Raw genomic sequence first — 17500 nt, 5'->3', positions numbered from 1 at the left:
ACATTTTGGTTGATACCGTGAGAGTCAGAAGTAATTGCACAACTCAGATATGTTTGCAGAATTTTGTTAGGGATAAAGATAAAAAAAAAATATGACAGTTGAAGTTAAAACACCGCTTTGAAATGCTTATAACACATTTTATTTATACCCGCTGTATTCACCGGTTATGATATGAATGCTAAAATAAAATCTTTCATCTTTTAAAGAAAAGTCTCCTTAACACGATGGTGTAAGCAGATTTTTCAAATTCTGCTACGTAAACGAACCACGATACTCTTTGCAACAACATTTTTACCTCTATTCTCGAATGCGCTTTTTCATAGGCAGTGGCCTACGAGGGATGACAAGCTGAGGTTTGTCTTTGCTCTCTTTATGGCAACATAATTGTTGTCTTTGTTATATCTCACATAATTATTTTACAAAACAGTTATCATTATATTTTACCATGATACTATAATATCAGTTTTCTTTCTTATCGCTTATTGACTTGACACACTCATCGATCATCTAGTTCCATGAGCAGCATCTATACAGGGCTTTACGTAATAAACTTGTCAATCTTGAATGACCTTAAACTCAATGCCCAGTGCCCGGTAAATCAGCTGAAGTGAGGGAGGCGCAGGACAAAGATAGGGATGGGGTTACTATAGCAACTCCCGCCTCAATCACTCATATCCTAGCCACAGAAAGGGAAGTTGAAACTGATCCAAACAGTAGACATGGATATTGAGGAGTTAATTGGTGAAGTGTTCCTCACATCTTGTATTTCGGACACATGAAATACCAAACAGTGACAGTGTATTTGTAGCACCACACAGGAAAGGATAAGTGAAAAGATTGGAGCTTTTGGTAGGTTCATTTCCATACATGATTATAATCTCTCTCTCTCTCTCTCTCTCTCTCTCTCTCTCTCTCTCTCTCTCTCTCTCTCTCTCTCTCTCTCTCTCAAATCACATATGGTTTTGCCAGATCACTGCTTGACAATGGAACAAAAAATATTGAGTGAATTCCTCTCTCACGGTCTTAGCGATTTTTGAATGACTTTTTTTTTTTCCATGCGCTGGACTAAATGTTCTCATCAGTTTCATCGCCAAAGCTGTTACTCGATAATTGAATTTCTTCCTCCTGCAGTATCATGTTATGTAAGACAAGCAAGAGGCTTTGGTGAGACCCATATTGCTGTGTAAACACGTTTCAATGGCCTTTGTTAGCATCCTAAATTTTGAAGTCCAATTTTTTTAAATCCAAAACACACTCGACACATCTCGCTCTTAACGGTAATTGATATTCTTTTCTAGATATAAGTCTTGTTTTGAGTATGGTTGCATTAAAAGGAAAGAAGGGATAGGCTTCGTTAGCCAGAAACACATTCGGCAAAGTATGAGAAGAATTTGGAAGTTTACAGAAAGACAATGAGGACATCAGATAGTGGTACTCGCCTAATTGCAATCTTTCTTTATTTAATCTTGATAAAACTTGAGATTTCACGACACTTTTCAAGTAACAAATTTTGGGACGTAAGCCACAGTTTAAGGTAAAAAATCTATTAATGTTAGTCCGTCAAGAGTCAAGCATTAACTGACTGTCACTACAGTGATAACGCGGGCGGAAGCCTGTTGCCATGGTAACTCGCCTGAAATCGCTTTTTAGTGCGGCCACTCAAAATCACCCCGTCACCCGCCTTGCTTGCTCTCGCTCTCGGCTATTGCCCGCTTTCTCGCTCCCAGGGGGGACACGCCCTAATGTCTGGGATTCGCTACGCGCTGACTACCCGAATCCAAGGAGACGGCGAAACTCTTCTCAGACTCGCCTCCCGCTGGGATTCGTCTATAACCGCGCTGGCGAGTCCAGTATCTGGGACTCGCTGCCCGCTTTCTAATTTCTACCTGAGTCCCAGAGGAGAGCGGGAATAGATTCCGGAATCGGTTCCCGCGAATCCGTCAGCCTTTGAACCTGAAATCGTGAGTTCTCAAGTTACCGAGTCCTGCCCACCACTACTCGTTTCTTTATTTTCTTATATAATAACTTCTGCACTGCACTCACTCTGTATTCTAGCCTTTTTCAATCCATTCACTAGATTTTTCATGCACCTGCTCTGTTGCACAATTATTTCTTCTATTCTTCTGTCCATATATAAACCACTCTAGCAAATCTGTATGTTTTTCTTATTCCATACATGTAAGTTGCCTCCACTAACCACTAACTGCACACCACTAAACTACGTTTTTTTTTTTTTTATACACATATCATATATCCTCAGATTATGCCATGGACCCCTGCATTCTGCTGTATGGCCTCCCAGAGGCCATGGCCCATAGTTTTGGAAACACTGCCCAACAGTAGAGAATTTGAGTCATCACAATTTACCTGTATTTTTAAGATCAAGACTAAAGTAATGAAGCTCAAGACTCAAGAGTGACGCGTGGAGAGGCAAACAAACAGCTGTTCACTGTCCTGTCCCCTGACTCCCCTCCCGCACACACTGTCACTCTCACCTCCCCGTCACTCTCTCTCTCTCACTACCAACCATGTCGATGGAGGCGCTGCAGAGGAGAGTGGCGGAGCTGGAGGAAGAGCTGAAGCTGGTGAGAAAAGCGGGAGGAGGTGTGGAGAGGGAGAAAATAGCGCAGATGTCTGGCGAGGTGGTGGATACTAACCCGTACAGGTATGTCACATATGGAGGCAGGTGAGGGGCAGGATACAGGTGTGTGTGGTTGAGTTTTAGTATTTTTTTATACCATGTGTTTGTCTGTGTCGTGTGTTATTATTGGTTTTATCTTATTCTTTTTGTGTGTCGTTCACGTAGTGTGGTCAGCAGCTGGTCACCCAGTCAACTGTTGGTTCAGTTTACGTTCAGGAGAAGCAAGGCTAAATATCAGCACAAGGCACGCGGCACTGTTTAAGTACTGATGTTTTGGTAATTAGTTACAATACACCAACAGCTCACTTCTGGATGAAATGAATGCTTTCTGGTAATTTTGACCTGTTTCGAATAAATATGCTCTTCATTTCTGTCGTATCTTTTTTTTTTTTTTTTTTTTTTATCACTCCCCCCCCACCCATCTCTTACGGAAACACAATTTTACCGTAAAACTAAGCATTTTATTTCTAGTATATTTTGACCTGCTTTGAATGAATTTGCACGCAACCCAATCTAACCTAACCTAAACATAACCAATGTAGCCTAGTTGAGGTGACACACAGCATCACTGATACATCTTCCTCTAAACAAAATTAACTATCTAACTCAATTAAAGGGATCTAACCAAAGCAAACTAACCTAACCCGACTGGCAATGCTAAGAAATTAATATAAAGTCATTACCTTATTTCTTTTCGTAAAATCTGGCGATACATTCGATATAATGGAGGCGACACCCTGCCTGGGCAGACATCTTCCATGGACTGAATCCAAGTAGAGTTGATTTCTCCACAAACCACTCTGACTGGTTAGACTTATTCTGTATTATTTTTAATGGTCAGTGGCTGCATGCCCAAACAAAAGAACTAATCATCACCATTCATTTCACTCATGCACTAATAATGTGACAATACATGAACGAACACACCTAACAGTGTTCTTCAGCATCCATCAGTCCATCACACCTCCAGAGTAAATACTGATTACATTTCAAGATTTCCAGGATGTGCTCAAACCATCACTTCATCAAGGTTTTCACCAACTGCTCCATTTTTTTTTTAATGAATTAATTTTTTTTATGTCCTGGCCTATAGTGCCTGTAGGAAACTTGAAGAGTATTGGAAGTTTCCACCCATTAATGGCGCAGGCAGTTTTATTTATAGTGGTAAGCACATTAGGGCCCATATCATTACCCCAGTGCATCTTTGGTGTAATCACCTAGAACCTGGGTATCATGGTGACATATAGGTAACTTTAAACCACTCAACAAATGGCAAAGTTTCAAGACTGTACTTAGTGGGATTTGAACCTATGCATGGACGTCTGTCTGATCCCACCAACTCCATCTTATCCACTAGGCCACCGTCTCCCTCCACGTGGACTTTATCCTGCACATGTCCTCCATGTTTTTGGAGTAGGGTGTTGAAGGGCAGCATAATGGCCCAAACAAACTCTGTGCCAAGGCAGGAAATGAAAGTTACAACATCACTGTGCACGAATCAATTGAAATCCTTCACCATGAATGTGGACAGGTTGCCACCGAGTGCCATCTGGTCACAGAGGGAAAACTGCAGCCATACCAGCGCACCACATTTTGTTGCTACCAGGAAAAGATATTGGATATGTGGGAAGCATACAATGCAAAATCAGTTAGCCCTGGCCATTCTGCCAGGTCGTGCAATAAGTGTGAGCTTTTATGGAGTATCAGGGATGATGGTGGCAGTTGATGAAAAAAGTTGTATTCTATGAATTTATGGATTACTTTTTGTATTGGCACAACCTGATATTTTATTTATTAAACTGTGATTTGTAATACGTAAAGCATTAATATCCATAAAGAGTGAGCATTTTATATGCATGAGTTTATATTTAAGTTTTCATAATAAGTATTACCTGTGAGTTAGTAATGAAATACTAAAGATACTCAAAGAGCAAGCGCTTTATCTGCCTGTTTGTATCATTTGTAGCACCCATGAAAAAACACGTTGGAAGTTTCAACAGCGTTTAAAATTTCCATTGAAACCTCCAATTTCCACCGTCAAATCCATGTGTGAATTGATGTGCCGTGTCTCAATATTTACCAAAGCAGGATGAAGAAGATGGAGGCCATCACAGCAATAAGAACAACAGGGTTGAGCACCTCTGCTTAATATTTGCCAATCTTTTACATTGTTCTGTATTGCTTTAACAAGTTTCCTCAAGTTGATATATATTGCATGATATCTTGTAACCTTAATTCAGTCTGACTTATAAGTACATTATCACTAGAAGAGGCTGAGGTTGTCTCCATATCATTCACAAACTAACCTAGTCTAACTTAATGAAACTTAGCCTAACCTAACCAAACCAAACCAAACTTAGCCCATTTAGTCTAACTTAACCTAACTGGCAAACCTAAGGAATGACTCTGAGTTAATACATGAGTCATCATGGTACAATGTGGCAATACACTGGAAAGGATTGAGGCCACATCCCCTGCTGCTGACTGACGTCCTTCTCTGACTAATTCAAATGAGTCAAATTGAGTCACTTTTCCCTCCACTGGATGATATAAAATGGCTTGATTGGCTAAATTATGTACTTGTTAACACATTTCCTGTGATATGAGCTGCCAGTGGGTCATCATTTACTATCCACTGTTGTGATACTAGCAACTGCTGCTCATACAACAGTTTTTACATATATCTACATTTAAATCTACTATTAATAGAGATTAGATTATATATTATTGCAATAAACAGTATGTGTGTATGTGCTCCACCCTTAGCCGCTTGATGGCCCTGAAGCGGATGGGGATTGTGGAGGACTATGAGAAGATTCGAACCTACACTGTGGCGGTGGTCGGGGTTGGGGGTGGGCAGTGTGACGGCAGAGATGTTGACCAGGTGTGGCATTGGCAAGGTAAGGTGGTGGTGGTGGTGGTGGTAGTAGTAGTAGTAGTGGCAGCAGTAGTAGTAGTGGTAGTAGTGATAGTAGTAGAACATTAATTACTGTGTTATTGTTATTGTTGGTATTGTTATTGTTAGTAGTAGTAGTAGTAGTAGTAGTAGTAGACGAAATAGTATAGTACTCATTACAGTAGCAGTATTAATAGTAGTAGTAGTAGAAATGACCTAGAAAGTAAAAACTCTCTCTCTCTCTCTCTCTCTCTCTCTCTCTCTCTCTCTCTCTCTCTCTCTCTCTCTCTCTCTCTCTCTCTCTCTCTCTCTCTTTGAACCAAACATAGAAAAATGCTAATATAAAAAAATGATACACAAAACAATGCATAATATATTAACCATCTCTCTCTCTCTCTCTCTCTCTCTCTCTCTCTCTCTCTCTCTCTCTCTCTCTCTCTCTCCTGCAGCTGCTTCTGTTTGACTATGACAAGGTGGAGCTGGCCAACATGAACCGCCTATTCTTCCAGCCACACCAGGCCGGCCAGAGCAAGGTGGCGGCGGCGGCAGCAACACTTCAGTCCATCAATCCGGATGTGGAATTTGAAACGCACAACTATAACATCACAACACTCGATAACTTTGACCATTTTCTCAGCCGTGTTAGGTGTGTGTGTGTGTGTGTTTGTTTGTGTATTTACCTGGTTTACCTAGTTGTATGTTACAGGGTTTGAGTGGGGCTTATAGTGACCTGTCTCCATATCTACTTTTATCCAACTTTTCCTTAAATTTGTGCACACTTTCTGCTGCTACAATCTCTTCACTCAAGCCATTCCAGATGTCCACTGTCCTGTGTGGGAAACTAAACTTTTTAATGTCCCTCAAGCACTGACTTTTCATGATCTTCCTGGAATGTCCTCTTGTTCTCTATCTCCGTCCTCCATCAGTGTTACCAGGTCTTGTCTATCTATTTTTTCCATATGGTTAACTAACTTATGCATCATTATTAGATCTCTTTTCTCCCTTCTATCATTCATAGTTGGTAGTTCCATTTATTTCAGTGTCTGTGTATTTACCTAGTTGTAGTTTTACAGGGCTTGGGGTTTACGCTCTTGTGGCCCTGTCTCCATATCTACACTTACACTTATCCAATTTTTCTTAAAGCTATCCACACTCGTTGCTGACACCACTTCCTCACTCAAACTGTTCCAAGTCTCAACACATCTTTGCGGGAAACTATATTTTTTAACATCTCTCAGACATCTTCCCTTCCTCAGTTTCTTACTATGCAATCTTGTGCTTCTAAAGTCATATTCTTCTCTCAGGATCAGTTTCTCATTATCCACTTGGTCCATTCCGTTAATCAATTTATAAACTTGTATCAGATCCCCTCTCTCCCTTCTCTGTTCCAGGGTTGGTAGATCCGTGTGTGTGTGTGTGTGTGTGTGGATATGTTTCATTAGGTTAGGCTAGGGTTAATGTGTTCTATGTGGTTTTGGTTTGTTTATGTGCATATAGTATTTAATCATATTCCACCCTATGCTAAGTTACCCTAACCTAACCTAACCTAACTTGACCCAACCTAACTCACCTCACCTCACCTCACCTCACCTAGCCTACCATAACTTAACCTAACCTAACCTAACCTAACCTAACACACACACACACACACACACACACACACACACACACACACACACACACACACACACACACACACACACACACACATTCATTACCCTTCCCAATCAACATTTCACTCCACCTCACCTCTGTAGCCACTCACTCCACTTCCTGCAGGGGTGGAGGGCTGGCGGGTGGAGCTGTGGACCTGGTGCTGAGCTGTGTGGACAACTATGAGGCACGGATGGCAGTGAACCGCGCCTGTAACGAGCTGGCCCAGACCTGGTTTGAGTCTGGGGTGTCGGAAAATGCTGTATCTGGTCACATTCAATTTCTCGTCCCTGGGGAGACTGCCTGCTTCGATGTGAGTCTGACCTTACCTGACCTTGAAGTGATTTTGACCTTAGTTGACCTTGAGTATTGTTGTATATTATTTTGACCTTTTTTTTGACTTGAATTGTTACTTGACGAATTTTTTTTATCTACTACTACTACTACTACTACTACTACTACTACTACTACTACTACTACTACTACTACTACTACTACTCTGAGGGTTATGTCAGGGTTAGGTTAGGTTAGGTCAGGTTCTCCCATCACCACCACCACCACTACTACCCCCCTCCCTCCACAGTGTGCGCCGCCGCTGGTTGTGGCGAGCCAGATTGACGAGAGGACACTGAAGAGAGAAGGAGTGTGTGCGGCCTCCCTCCCCACCACCATGGGTATTGTGGCCGGCATGCTGGTGCAGAATGTCCTCAAGTAAGTCTCTCTCTCTCTCTCTCTCTCTCTCTCTCTCTCTCTCTCTCTCTCTCTCTCTCTCTCTCTCTCTCTCTCTCTCTCTCTCTCTCTCTCTCTCTCTCTCTCTCTCTCTCTCTCTCTCTCTCTCTCTCTCTCTCTCATTATGTTGGGTTGAGTTGGGTTAGGTTAGGTAAGATGAGGTTAGGTCAGGTTAGGTTAGAGTAAGGTTAGGTAAGCTGAAAAAAATGTTATGTTTGATAAAGTAAAGCTTAGGTAAGATAGAAATATGATTAGGTGAGGTTAGATTACATTAGACCTGGGCCTCTCAACTTTTCTCGCATTATGAACCCCACTTAGTGATAAGACCACCTCCCTGAACCCCTCTAGAGAGTTTGATATCAAATACAATGTTGATATAGTGACTGGACACACTCAATAGGCAATGGTAAGGCAAAGAACATTATTAGGTCAGCCATCTAAGTACCCATGGAAATCTTGTTATGAGTGTTAGTAAACCCCTGATTGAGAATAAATAGGTTAGAAAAATAGTAATGTTTGGTTAGGTTATGTTAGATAAAAGGTAGGTTAGGTTAGGTTTGGTTAGGATAGGTTAGGTTAGGTCAGGTCTTGTCAGGTCAGGTCAAAGCACCCTATAACCATTCCTCTAAATACAAAAAATGTTTAGATAAATAAAGGTGAAAATTTAGAATAGATAAATATAAATAAGAAAGAAAAAAACACCAAAACAGACACAAAATCAAACAGCCCCAAACAAACACAGCCTCACCCAACCCAACCCAACCCCACCCCACCCCACCCCCCCCCACCCCACCCCACCCCACCCCACCCTTTAAAGAAGGTTAGATAAGTTCATGGATGGGGAAGATAGATGGAGTTAGGTAGATTAAGCACACAGGGATTGCCTCGTATAGGTCTGGTGGTTGCAGCTTCCCTCCTTTCTTATGTTCATATGTTCTTAACCCAACTCAACCCAACCCAACCCAACCCAACTGTAATCCCAACCTAACCCAACCCAACCCAACCCAACCTAACCACCTAATCAAACCAAATTTAACCTAACCAAACAAACACACTGCCACCCAAACCAACCTATCCCAGCCTACTTCACGTCGCCTCACCTCACCTGCCCCCTAATTACAGGTACCTTCTGAAGTTTGGCCAGGTGTCTCACTACCTTGGCTACAACGCGCTGGTGGACTTCTTCCCAACTATGACAGTCCGGCCCAACCCACAGTGTGAGGACCAGTGGTGCAGGCAGCGGCAGGCGGAGTGGGCTGAGCGGAAGGCAGCGGAACCCAAGGCTGAGGTGGTGGAGAAGGTGGAGGAGGAGGAGGTGGTGCATGAGGATAATGAATGGGGTAAGTGGAGGAGTGGATGGAGATGAAGAAATGGAGGAGGAGGTGGAGAGATGGAGGAAAATATGGTATAAGCTTAGGAAGTGGAGGAGAGGAGATGAGGAATGGAGGAGGAGGTGGAGGAAAGATGAAGGGGTAGAGGAGGAAAAGAAGATAGAGGAGGAGGTGGAGGAATAGGAGGTTTTAAGTTAGTTTTAGCAAGTGGAGGAGAGATGAAGAAATGGAGGTGGAGATGGAGGAAGTGGATGAAAAGGGGGTTTAAGTTCGTTTAGCACGAGGAGGAGTGGAGATGAAAAAATAGAAGAGGAGGAGGAGGAGAGATGGAGGGATGGAGGAAAAGGAAGCTAAGTTAGAGGAGATGAAGAATGGAGGAGAGATGGAGAAGTGGAGGAAAAGAAGATTGAAGTTAGTTTAGCAAGTGGAGGAGTGGAGATGAAGAAATGGAGGAGGACAAGGAGGTTTAACTTACATTAGGTTTGTTTTGGTTAGGAAGTGGAGTAGGTGGAGGAAGGAAGAGAATAAGGAGGAGGAGGAGAAGAAGAAGGAGGAAGAGGAGGAGGTACTTTATAATAATAATAATAATGATAACAAATTCAAACATTAATGCTAAGTTTGCAAATAAAGAAAGAATCTCTCTCTCTCTCTCTCTCTCTCTCTCTCTCTCTCTCTCTCTCTCTCTCTCTCTCTCTCTCTCTCTCTCTCTCTCATCCACTCATCCGCACATCCACTTATCCACAGGCATCTCTTTAGTGGATGAATCTGAACCAGCCACCACCACCACCACCGCCTCCACCACCGCCACCACCACCTTAGCAGAGGGCATCACCACAGCCTATGACCGGCCTGCCCCTGACCTTGACCTCCCTGATGACCCGCCCCCCGCTGATGACACCTCCTTAGATGACCTTATGGCTCAGATGAAGGCACTGTAGGAGATGGGACATGGTGTGTGTGTGTGTGTGTGTGAAATTTGTCTCTCTCTCTCTCTCTCTCTCTCTCTCTCTCTCTCTCTCTCTCTCTCTCTCTCTCTCTCTCTCTCTCTCTCTCTCTCTCTCTCTCTCTCTCTCCTTTTCTCTCTTTTCTTTTCTCTTATCTTTTTTTTTTCTCTTTCTTTCTTTTTTTTCTTTCTCTCTCTCTCTCTCTCTCTCTCTCTCTCTCTCTCTCTCTCTCTCTCTCTCTCTCTCTCTCTCTCTCTCTCTCTCTCTCTCTCTGTCACAGAGTTGTCACAAAGAGTTGCAGAGAGAGAGAGAGAGAGAGAGAGAGAGTGTGTGTGTGTGTGTGTGTGTGTGTGGTATTACAATGGTATTATTTGGGTTTAGTGTAGTGTCCATTCACCATCATTCCATATACTGCTGGTGTGATAATGTAGTCCTGGTCTTTCCTCCTTCATATTATGCCATGGTGTCTGGCTAAAGGAAAGAAGGCTGCTCTCTCTCTCTCTCTCTCTCTCTCTCTCTCTCTCTCTCTCTCTCTCTCTCTCTCGTTAATTTCATGATTATATGTTCTAAAAAGAAGAATCTAAATTATTATTATTATTATTGCTATTACTATAAGAATCTCTAGAGCAAAAAAATGTTGATTGTTGAATTATATTGAATAATAAATGAGAATGAGGAGAATACGGTTTTATTATTATTATTATTATTATTATTATTATTATTATTATTATTATTATTATTATTATTAGTGTATTCTATAAGTCTTAGTTTTGTTGATTTATTTATTTAGTCGTCTCTTTCTTTATACCAGCTTTTACTTTTTTTTTTTTTTTTTTTTTACCCCAGCGCTCTCTCCTATCCTATTAAAGATCATACATACGTACATACATACATACATTCATCATTACATTACCGTACAGTCTTTAGTTGAACACTAGTCTATCTAGTTTTTGCATAGTAGTTAGTTACTCATGTTTTTACTCTTATTATTATTTTCTACCAGCATTATGAACAAAAGGTGGAATTATTATTATTTTGATTTATATAAGATCGAAATATGAAATGGAAAAGATGAAGGAAAGAAGGAAAGGAAGATTGAATAGAATAATGATGTACAGTACCTAATAATGCATTTAAAACTCAATATAGAAAAAAAATAACCAGAAGATAAAAGATACATATAAACAGGAGAAATAATGCAATCGACATACAAAATTTGGTAAGACATGAAATATTTATTCATCTCGACATTTTGAGAGTAGCGGGAAATGGCGATTGGCGATATGTTAACTGTCCGTAGTGCGTGTTGTGTGTTGACATTTTCCTTAATCTCACCACCGTCCCTTCTCCTCCGCTGTTGTGGTGAGTATAGCAAGTAGCGAGAGGCCTCAGGATAATATTGTGATGCTCATGGGGTACTTTTTGTCAAGGATTATGGAGAAACATATGGATTAATTAGATTTGAGAAGAGGTGCGCGCGTGTGTGATAATGTGGATGCTTAGAAAATGGAATAATAGTAATAGTAATAACGTAATAGTAATAATAGTAATAGTAATAACGTAATATTTAACACGTATATAACTGGGAGCATAAAAAAAAAAATGTCGAATATATTTTTTATTTAAGAGGAGGGGTGGCGAAGGGCAACAAAAATATAAAAGAAAAAGGCCCTCTCAGTTGGCAGTCTGCTTATAGAGCCGATAGAATTAGCCAAAGGACGCACAAATGTCTTGAAACTTCCTCTTGAATGCTGTCACGTCATAGGAAGTTGTAAAAATAGCCAGTGTTGTGATTAGTGGTGTTTCCAGCAAGATGAAAAAATGTTATATATACAATTTCACTTATGCTCATTTTGAAGTTTGATTTGTTATTTGTTTGATTTTGAAGTTTAAAGTTTGATTTGCTATTTGTTTGATTTTGAAGTTTAATCTGTTATTTGTTTGATTTTGAAGTTTGATTTGTTATTTGTTTGATTTTGAAGTTTAAATTTGAAGTTTAATTTATTTGTTTGATTTTGAGGTTTAAATTTGAAGTTTAATTTGTTATTTGTTTGATTTTGAAGTTAGATTTTGAAGTTTGTTTTATTTTGAAGTTTGATTTGTTATATATTTGATTTTGAAGTTTGATTTGTTACATGTTTGATTTTAAAGTTTTATATATCATTTGTTTGTTTTGTTATTTGTATCCGTGTAATAATAATAATAATAATAATAATAATAATAATAATAATAATAATAATGATGGAAGGAGGATAGAATAGAGGCATAATTCCATAAAAAAAAATGTTATTGAAAGTCCTTATGAAAACAGGACTATATTACTGTTAGACGTAAAATTGTCATATGATTGAATGTAATGTAGAGAAAGATGAAAATAAGTTAGATAGCCTTCACACTGGTCCGTTTTCTTTGACTCCTTCCCAGCGTAAGAGAGAATGTGTATGAGAGAGAGAGAGAGAGAGAGAGAGAGTGGGGATGTGAGAGAGATGAACAGGTGTTGAAATGTTTGTTTAGATAATAAGAACAACAGCTAATGATAGTGGTAGTAATTATAATAATAATAATAATAATACATTGAAAATATATAGAAAAAAAGGAGAAAATTAACAGAAAAATTAACATCTCTCTCTCTCTCTCTCTCTCTCTCTCTCTCTCTCTCTCTCTCTCTCTCTCTCTCTCTCAAGACAAGTGTGTATTATTAAATCTCTTCACCTCGTCAGCCAGACAAACAAAGAGATGAGGAAAGACAAACTGATTTCCTTCTTACTACGTAGGAGGGAGTACTGGCCAAGGGCAACAAAATCTGATAAAAAAAAGGCCCACTGAGGAGCCAGTCCCAAACAAGTTGATGTAGTTAGAAGGGGGCTCCAAGGATGGTATAGGAGTCATAATTTTTTTTTTTTTTTTCAATTCTCAATTTTTCGTGAAGAATGTGTGTAGCTTGAAGCATGTATGTATGTGTGAAAAGAGAGTTGTGTTGAGAGGGCAGGCGGTGACTGTCCCTTGTGTTGTGACACACAAAGGGAAACGTTCAGTGAGGTCACAGCTGCACCAATGACGAGTTCACAGCGCCCCTGAACCAGTGCCATCACACCTCACTGAGAGTAATTAATTAGCGTTTCGGCAGGTGTCTACTGCCTCCTCCATGTGATGAAAGGGAACAAGGATGCGGGAGAAAAATCACGGCTAACCTAATCTGATCCAATCTAACCTAACCTAACCTAACCTAAAGGCAGGTTTACAAGTGTCAATATGCCACTGAAGTTGCAAGTCGGTTGAGTTTCCGACTAAATATCTGTGCATAGCGATTAGACAAACCAGGCGTAAAACAAGACCAACATGTTGGTCTTGTTCAGTCGATTTGCGACTTTGTTTACGTTGTCACGTCATGGAGAGAAATTTGAAAATGTGATGTCTAGATATAGAAAAGATGGGGGATTGGTTGGCATCCTAAAAGTGAATTGTACAACAAAAAAGCTTACGCAAATCGACGTCCGATGAGATCCCTGCCACTCTCCGAGAACTGCTTCCCTCCATGCAGGGTGTTGTTGTTGGTGAGGATTGAACACTTGTAGTGATTCAATTTGATCGCAATTGTGCATAGTGTTTATAAAACTAGACCACCGCTTCGGCATCGCCACCACAGGAAGACATCTTGTTGGGTGGCTGTGTGTTTATATTCACTTCCCACCAACCAGCTGATACTTCCCAGTCGCTTAGTGGGAAGGGCTGTCAATGCTTCTAACGACTTGCAGTTTCGGTCGGTTATTGACAGGTGTGAACCGGCCCTAACCCAATGTAACCTAACCTAGCCTGACTTCACCTAACCTCTTTTTTGACTTTACCTAAGATAAGCTCATTTGACTTATTGGTGTTATTGTTATCCTTGTTACTACTACTACTACTACTACTACTACTACTACTACTACTACTACTACTACTACTGCTTCTGCTTCTGCTTTTACTTTTACTACAAGAACAAGAACAATAACAACAATAACAACAACAACAACAACAACAACAACAACAACAACAACAAAAGCTACTACTACTACTACTACTACTACTACTACTACTACTACTACTACTACTACTACTACTACTACTACCACCACGAGAGAGAGAGAGAGATTGACCAGGTAACTGTGTGTGTGTGTGTGTGTGTGTGTGTGTGTGTGTGTGTGTGTGCTCGCTGTCCATACCAAGTCAACAGCAAAGACACACCGCCAGTGCCTCTCCTCAAACTACTCTCTCTCTCTCTCTCTCTCTCTCTCTCTCTCTCTCTCTCTCTCTCTCTCTCTCTCTCTCTCTCTCTCCCCATTTAAAGGGCGTATTATATCCTTTGATGTATTTCGTCACCGGAGGCTTTGTATCATTCTCTCTCTCTCTCTCTCTCTCTCTCTCTCTCTCTCTCTCTCTCTCTCTCTCTCTCTCTCTCTCTGGTATTTTTTTTATTCTTTGCTTTTTCTTCTTTCAAATGGGGAGGAGGAGGAGGAGGAGGAGGAGGAGGAGGAGGAAGAAGAAGAAGAAGAAGAAGAAGAAGAAGAAGAAGAAGAAGAAGAAGAAGAAAAGGGGGTGGAGAAGGAGGAAGAGGAGAAGAATGAGAAGGAGAAGAAGGAAATAGACGACGACGAAGAAAGAGAAAGAAGAGGAGAAGGAGGAGGAGAAGAAAAAAAAGAAGGATTAGAATGAGGAAAACGAAAAGGAGGAGGAAGAAGAAGAAGCAGAAGAAAAAAAAATATATGATGCGACACCCTCTCTCTCTCTCTCTCTCTCTCTCTCTCTCTCTCTCTCTCTCTCTCTCTCTCTCTCTCTCTCTCTCTCTCTTGTCAGGATTCGTTAAGGGACTTGTAACAGCCGTACTAATTGCTTCGGTGTTATTAAGATTGAGTCCCTTCCACGCAGGGTTCCTCCTCCTCCTCCTCCTCCTCCTCCTCCTCCTCCTCCTCCTCCTCCTCTTGTGGTTTTTCGTCTACCTGTCTCCTCTTCCTTCTACCTGCTTCTTTTTTGTATGTACTACCTGGTTCTCCTCCTCCTCCTCCTCCTCCTCCTCCTCCTCCTCCTCCTCCTCCTCCTCCTTGTAGTTGTTGTTGTTTGTTGTTGTTGTTGTTGTTGTTTTTATTATTTTTCTCCTTATCCTTTTTTATTTTCTTTGTGTTCTTTTCTTTTTCTTTTCTTTTCCTGTTCCTCGTTCTTGTTCTTGTTCTTGTTTGTTCTTGTTTTTCTTTTTGATTTTCTTCTTTTTCTCGTTCTTTTCCTTTCTTGTTTTTCTTCTTTTTTTTCTTCTACTCTATTTTCTTCCTTTTTTTCTTCTTTTCTTCATTCATTTTCTTCTTCTTCTTCTTCTTCTTCTTCTTCTTCTTCTTCTTCTTCTTCTTCTTCTTCTTCTTCTTCTTCTTCTTCTTCTTCTTCTTCTTCTTCTTCTTCTTCTTCTTCTTCTATTTTCTTCTTCTTCATCTTCTTCTTCTTCTTCTTCTTCTTCTTCTTCTTCTTCTTCTTCTTCTTCTTCTTCTTCTTCTTCTTCTTTTCTTTCCTTCTTCTTCTTCTTCTTCTTCTTCTTCTTCTTCTTCTTCTTCATCGTCATCTTCCTCTACTTTTTATTTTTTTGTCATCCCTCTTGTTGTTGTTGTTGTTGTTGTTATTATTGTGTTTCTCACGTAATATTGGCGATAATGAGTGAAGTCAAACAATACACACCTGAAAAATTCATTATTGGACAGGTGTGTGTGTGTGTGTGTGTGTGTGTGTGTGTGTGTGTGTGTGTGTGTGTGTGTGTGTGTGTAGTTGTGACTTGTTACTTGGGGTGTTTGTTCAAGGCTCCGCTCCACTGCGAGGCAGCGCTCAGCAGAGCCTCCCTCTAAAGCAACTAGCATCTATAATTGTCTTTGATTTCCATGCCGTTAAAATCATAAACTTCCTTGAACAAATATGTCTTCAATTTCTTTTTGAAGATATCGATCCTGGCACAACCTTTAATATCACTTGGCAGTTTATTGTAAATCCTTGGTGCGCATCTTGCAAATACTCGACATCCCATGTCAAGGTTATTTCTTGGCTCATGTAGTCTGTATGGGTCTGCATCGTGTTCCTTGGTATGTGCACAAATGTATGAGTGTCAGGGGTCATTTCTCTAATTTTCGCAGTATCATATTCACTCAGCCATGTTTCAGTCAAAGCAAGAATATCCAGATTCTCATCATTAATTAAAGTTCTGATTTCTATTGTCTTGTTTCCAACTGACTGGACATTTAAACCACATAAACCACATTTCAACATAGAGCTTTCCAACACAACACAACAACTATTATTCGCCAGTGGTCAGTATTCTGTTTCTTAAACCTCACACAGTTTATGCATTTCTTCTCTGTAGATGTGCAATCCTTGGACTTGTGGTTGCCTGCACATTTAAAGCAAACGGGATGCTCACCATTTTTCTTGGCATTGCAGTTTGCCTCAGTATGACCATACCTTTGACAATGGTAACAGATAAGTGCATGATACCTGTCGCGAACCTGGTAAACTCCCCATTCAAGCTTAATCCTGTCCTGATGCTGATGCAACAACTGTCTTATCATTGGATCACATTTCATGATGTAATGAACTGTGCCCCCTGCTGCTGGTTTGCAAAAAATATTCTCAATCTTTGACTCGATATCAGGAACTGCTTGAAGGTAGTCATTTCTCGCAATGATTGTATCAATGATACCCTCCTTAGTCTCTTCCTTATGGACATTACATAGCATTATCTTGGGTTTAATTTTCTGAACAGATTTAGTTGTCAACTTTTCAACATTCTCCAGTTTCTGGGTTGCTTCATTTCTCAGACTCATCGGCAAAATTCATCACTATTTTTTTGCCATCATTAGCAGACTTGTGTGTGTGTGTGTGTGTGTGTGTGTGTGTGTGTGTGTGTGTGTGTGTGTGTGAGTGCTTATATGTGTGTTTCACTGTTTGATCTGCTGCAGTCTCTGACGAGACAGCCAGACGTTACCCTACGGAACGAGCTCAGAGCTCATTATTTCCGATCTTCGGATAGGCCTGAGACCAGCACACACCACACACCGGGACAACAAGGTCACAACTCCTCGATTTACATCCCGTACCTACTCACTGCTAGGTGAACAGGGGCTACACGTGAAAGGAGACACACCCAAATATCTCCACCCGGCCGGGGAATCGAACCCTGGTCCTCTGGCTTGTGAAGCCACTGAGCTACCGTGTGTGTGTGTGTGTGTGTGTGTGTGTGTGTGTGTGTGTGTGTGTGTGTGTGTGTGTGTGTGTGTGTGTGTTTACCTAGTTGTATTTA

The 17500-nt window shown here is 40.7% G+C and overlaps 1 protein-coding gene across 1 annotated transcript; it reads left to right on the top strand.

Annotated features, from left to right (window-relative positions):
- The first annotated feature begins 2414 nt into the window (after positions 1–2414).
- On the top strand, positions 2415–10306 carry LOC123520864 (ubiquitin-like modifier-activating enzyme 5). Its single transcript, XM_045283513.1, is given in 8 exon segments — positions 2415–2665; positions 5408–5494; positions 5496–5541; positions 5987–6183; positions 7317–7503; positions 7774–7901; positions 9042–9259; positions 9995–10306. Coding segments are annotated over 8 exon segments (1194 nt in total). The 5' UTR covers positions 2415–2528; the 3' UTR covers positions 10189–10306.
- Positions 10307–17500: the final 7194 nt, after the last annotated feature.

This window comes from Portunus trituberculatus, chromosome 7, assembly GCF_017591435.1.
Source record: "Portunus trituberculatus isolate SZX2019 chromosome 7, ASM1759143v1, whole genome shotgun sequence".
Lineage (NCBI taxonomy): Eukaryota > Metazoa > Arthropoda > Malacostraca > Decapoda > Portunidae > Portunus > Portunus trituberculatus.
This window is presented reverse-complemented; position numbering and strand designations above follow the sequence as displayed.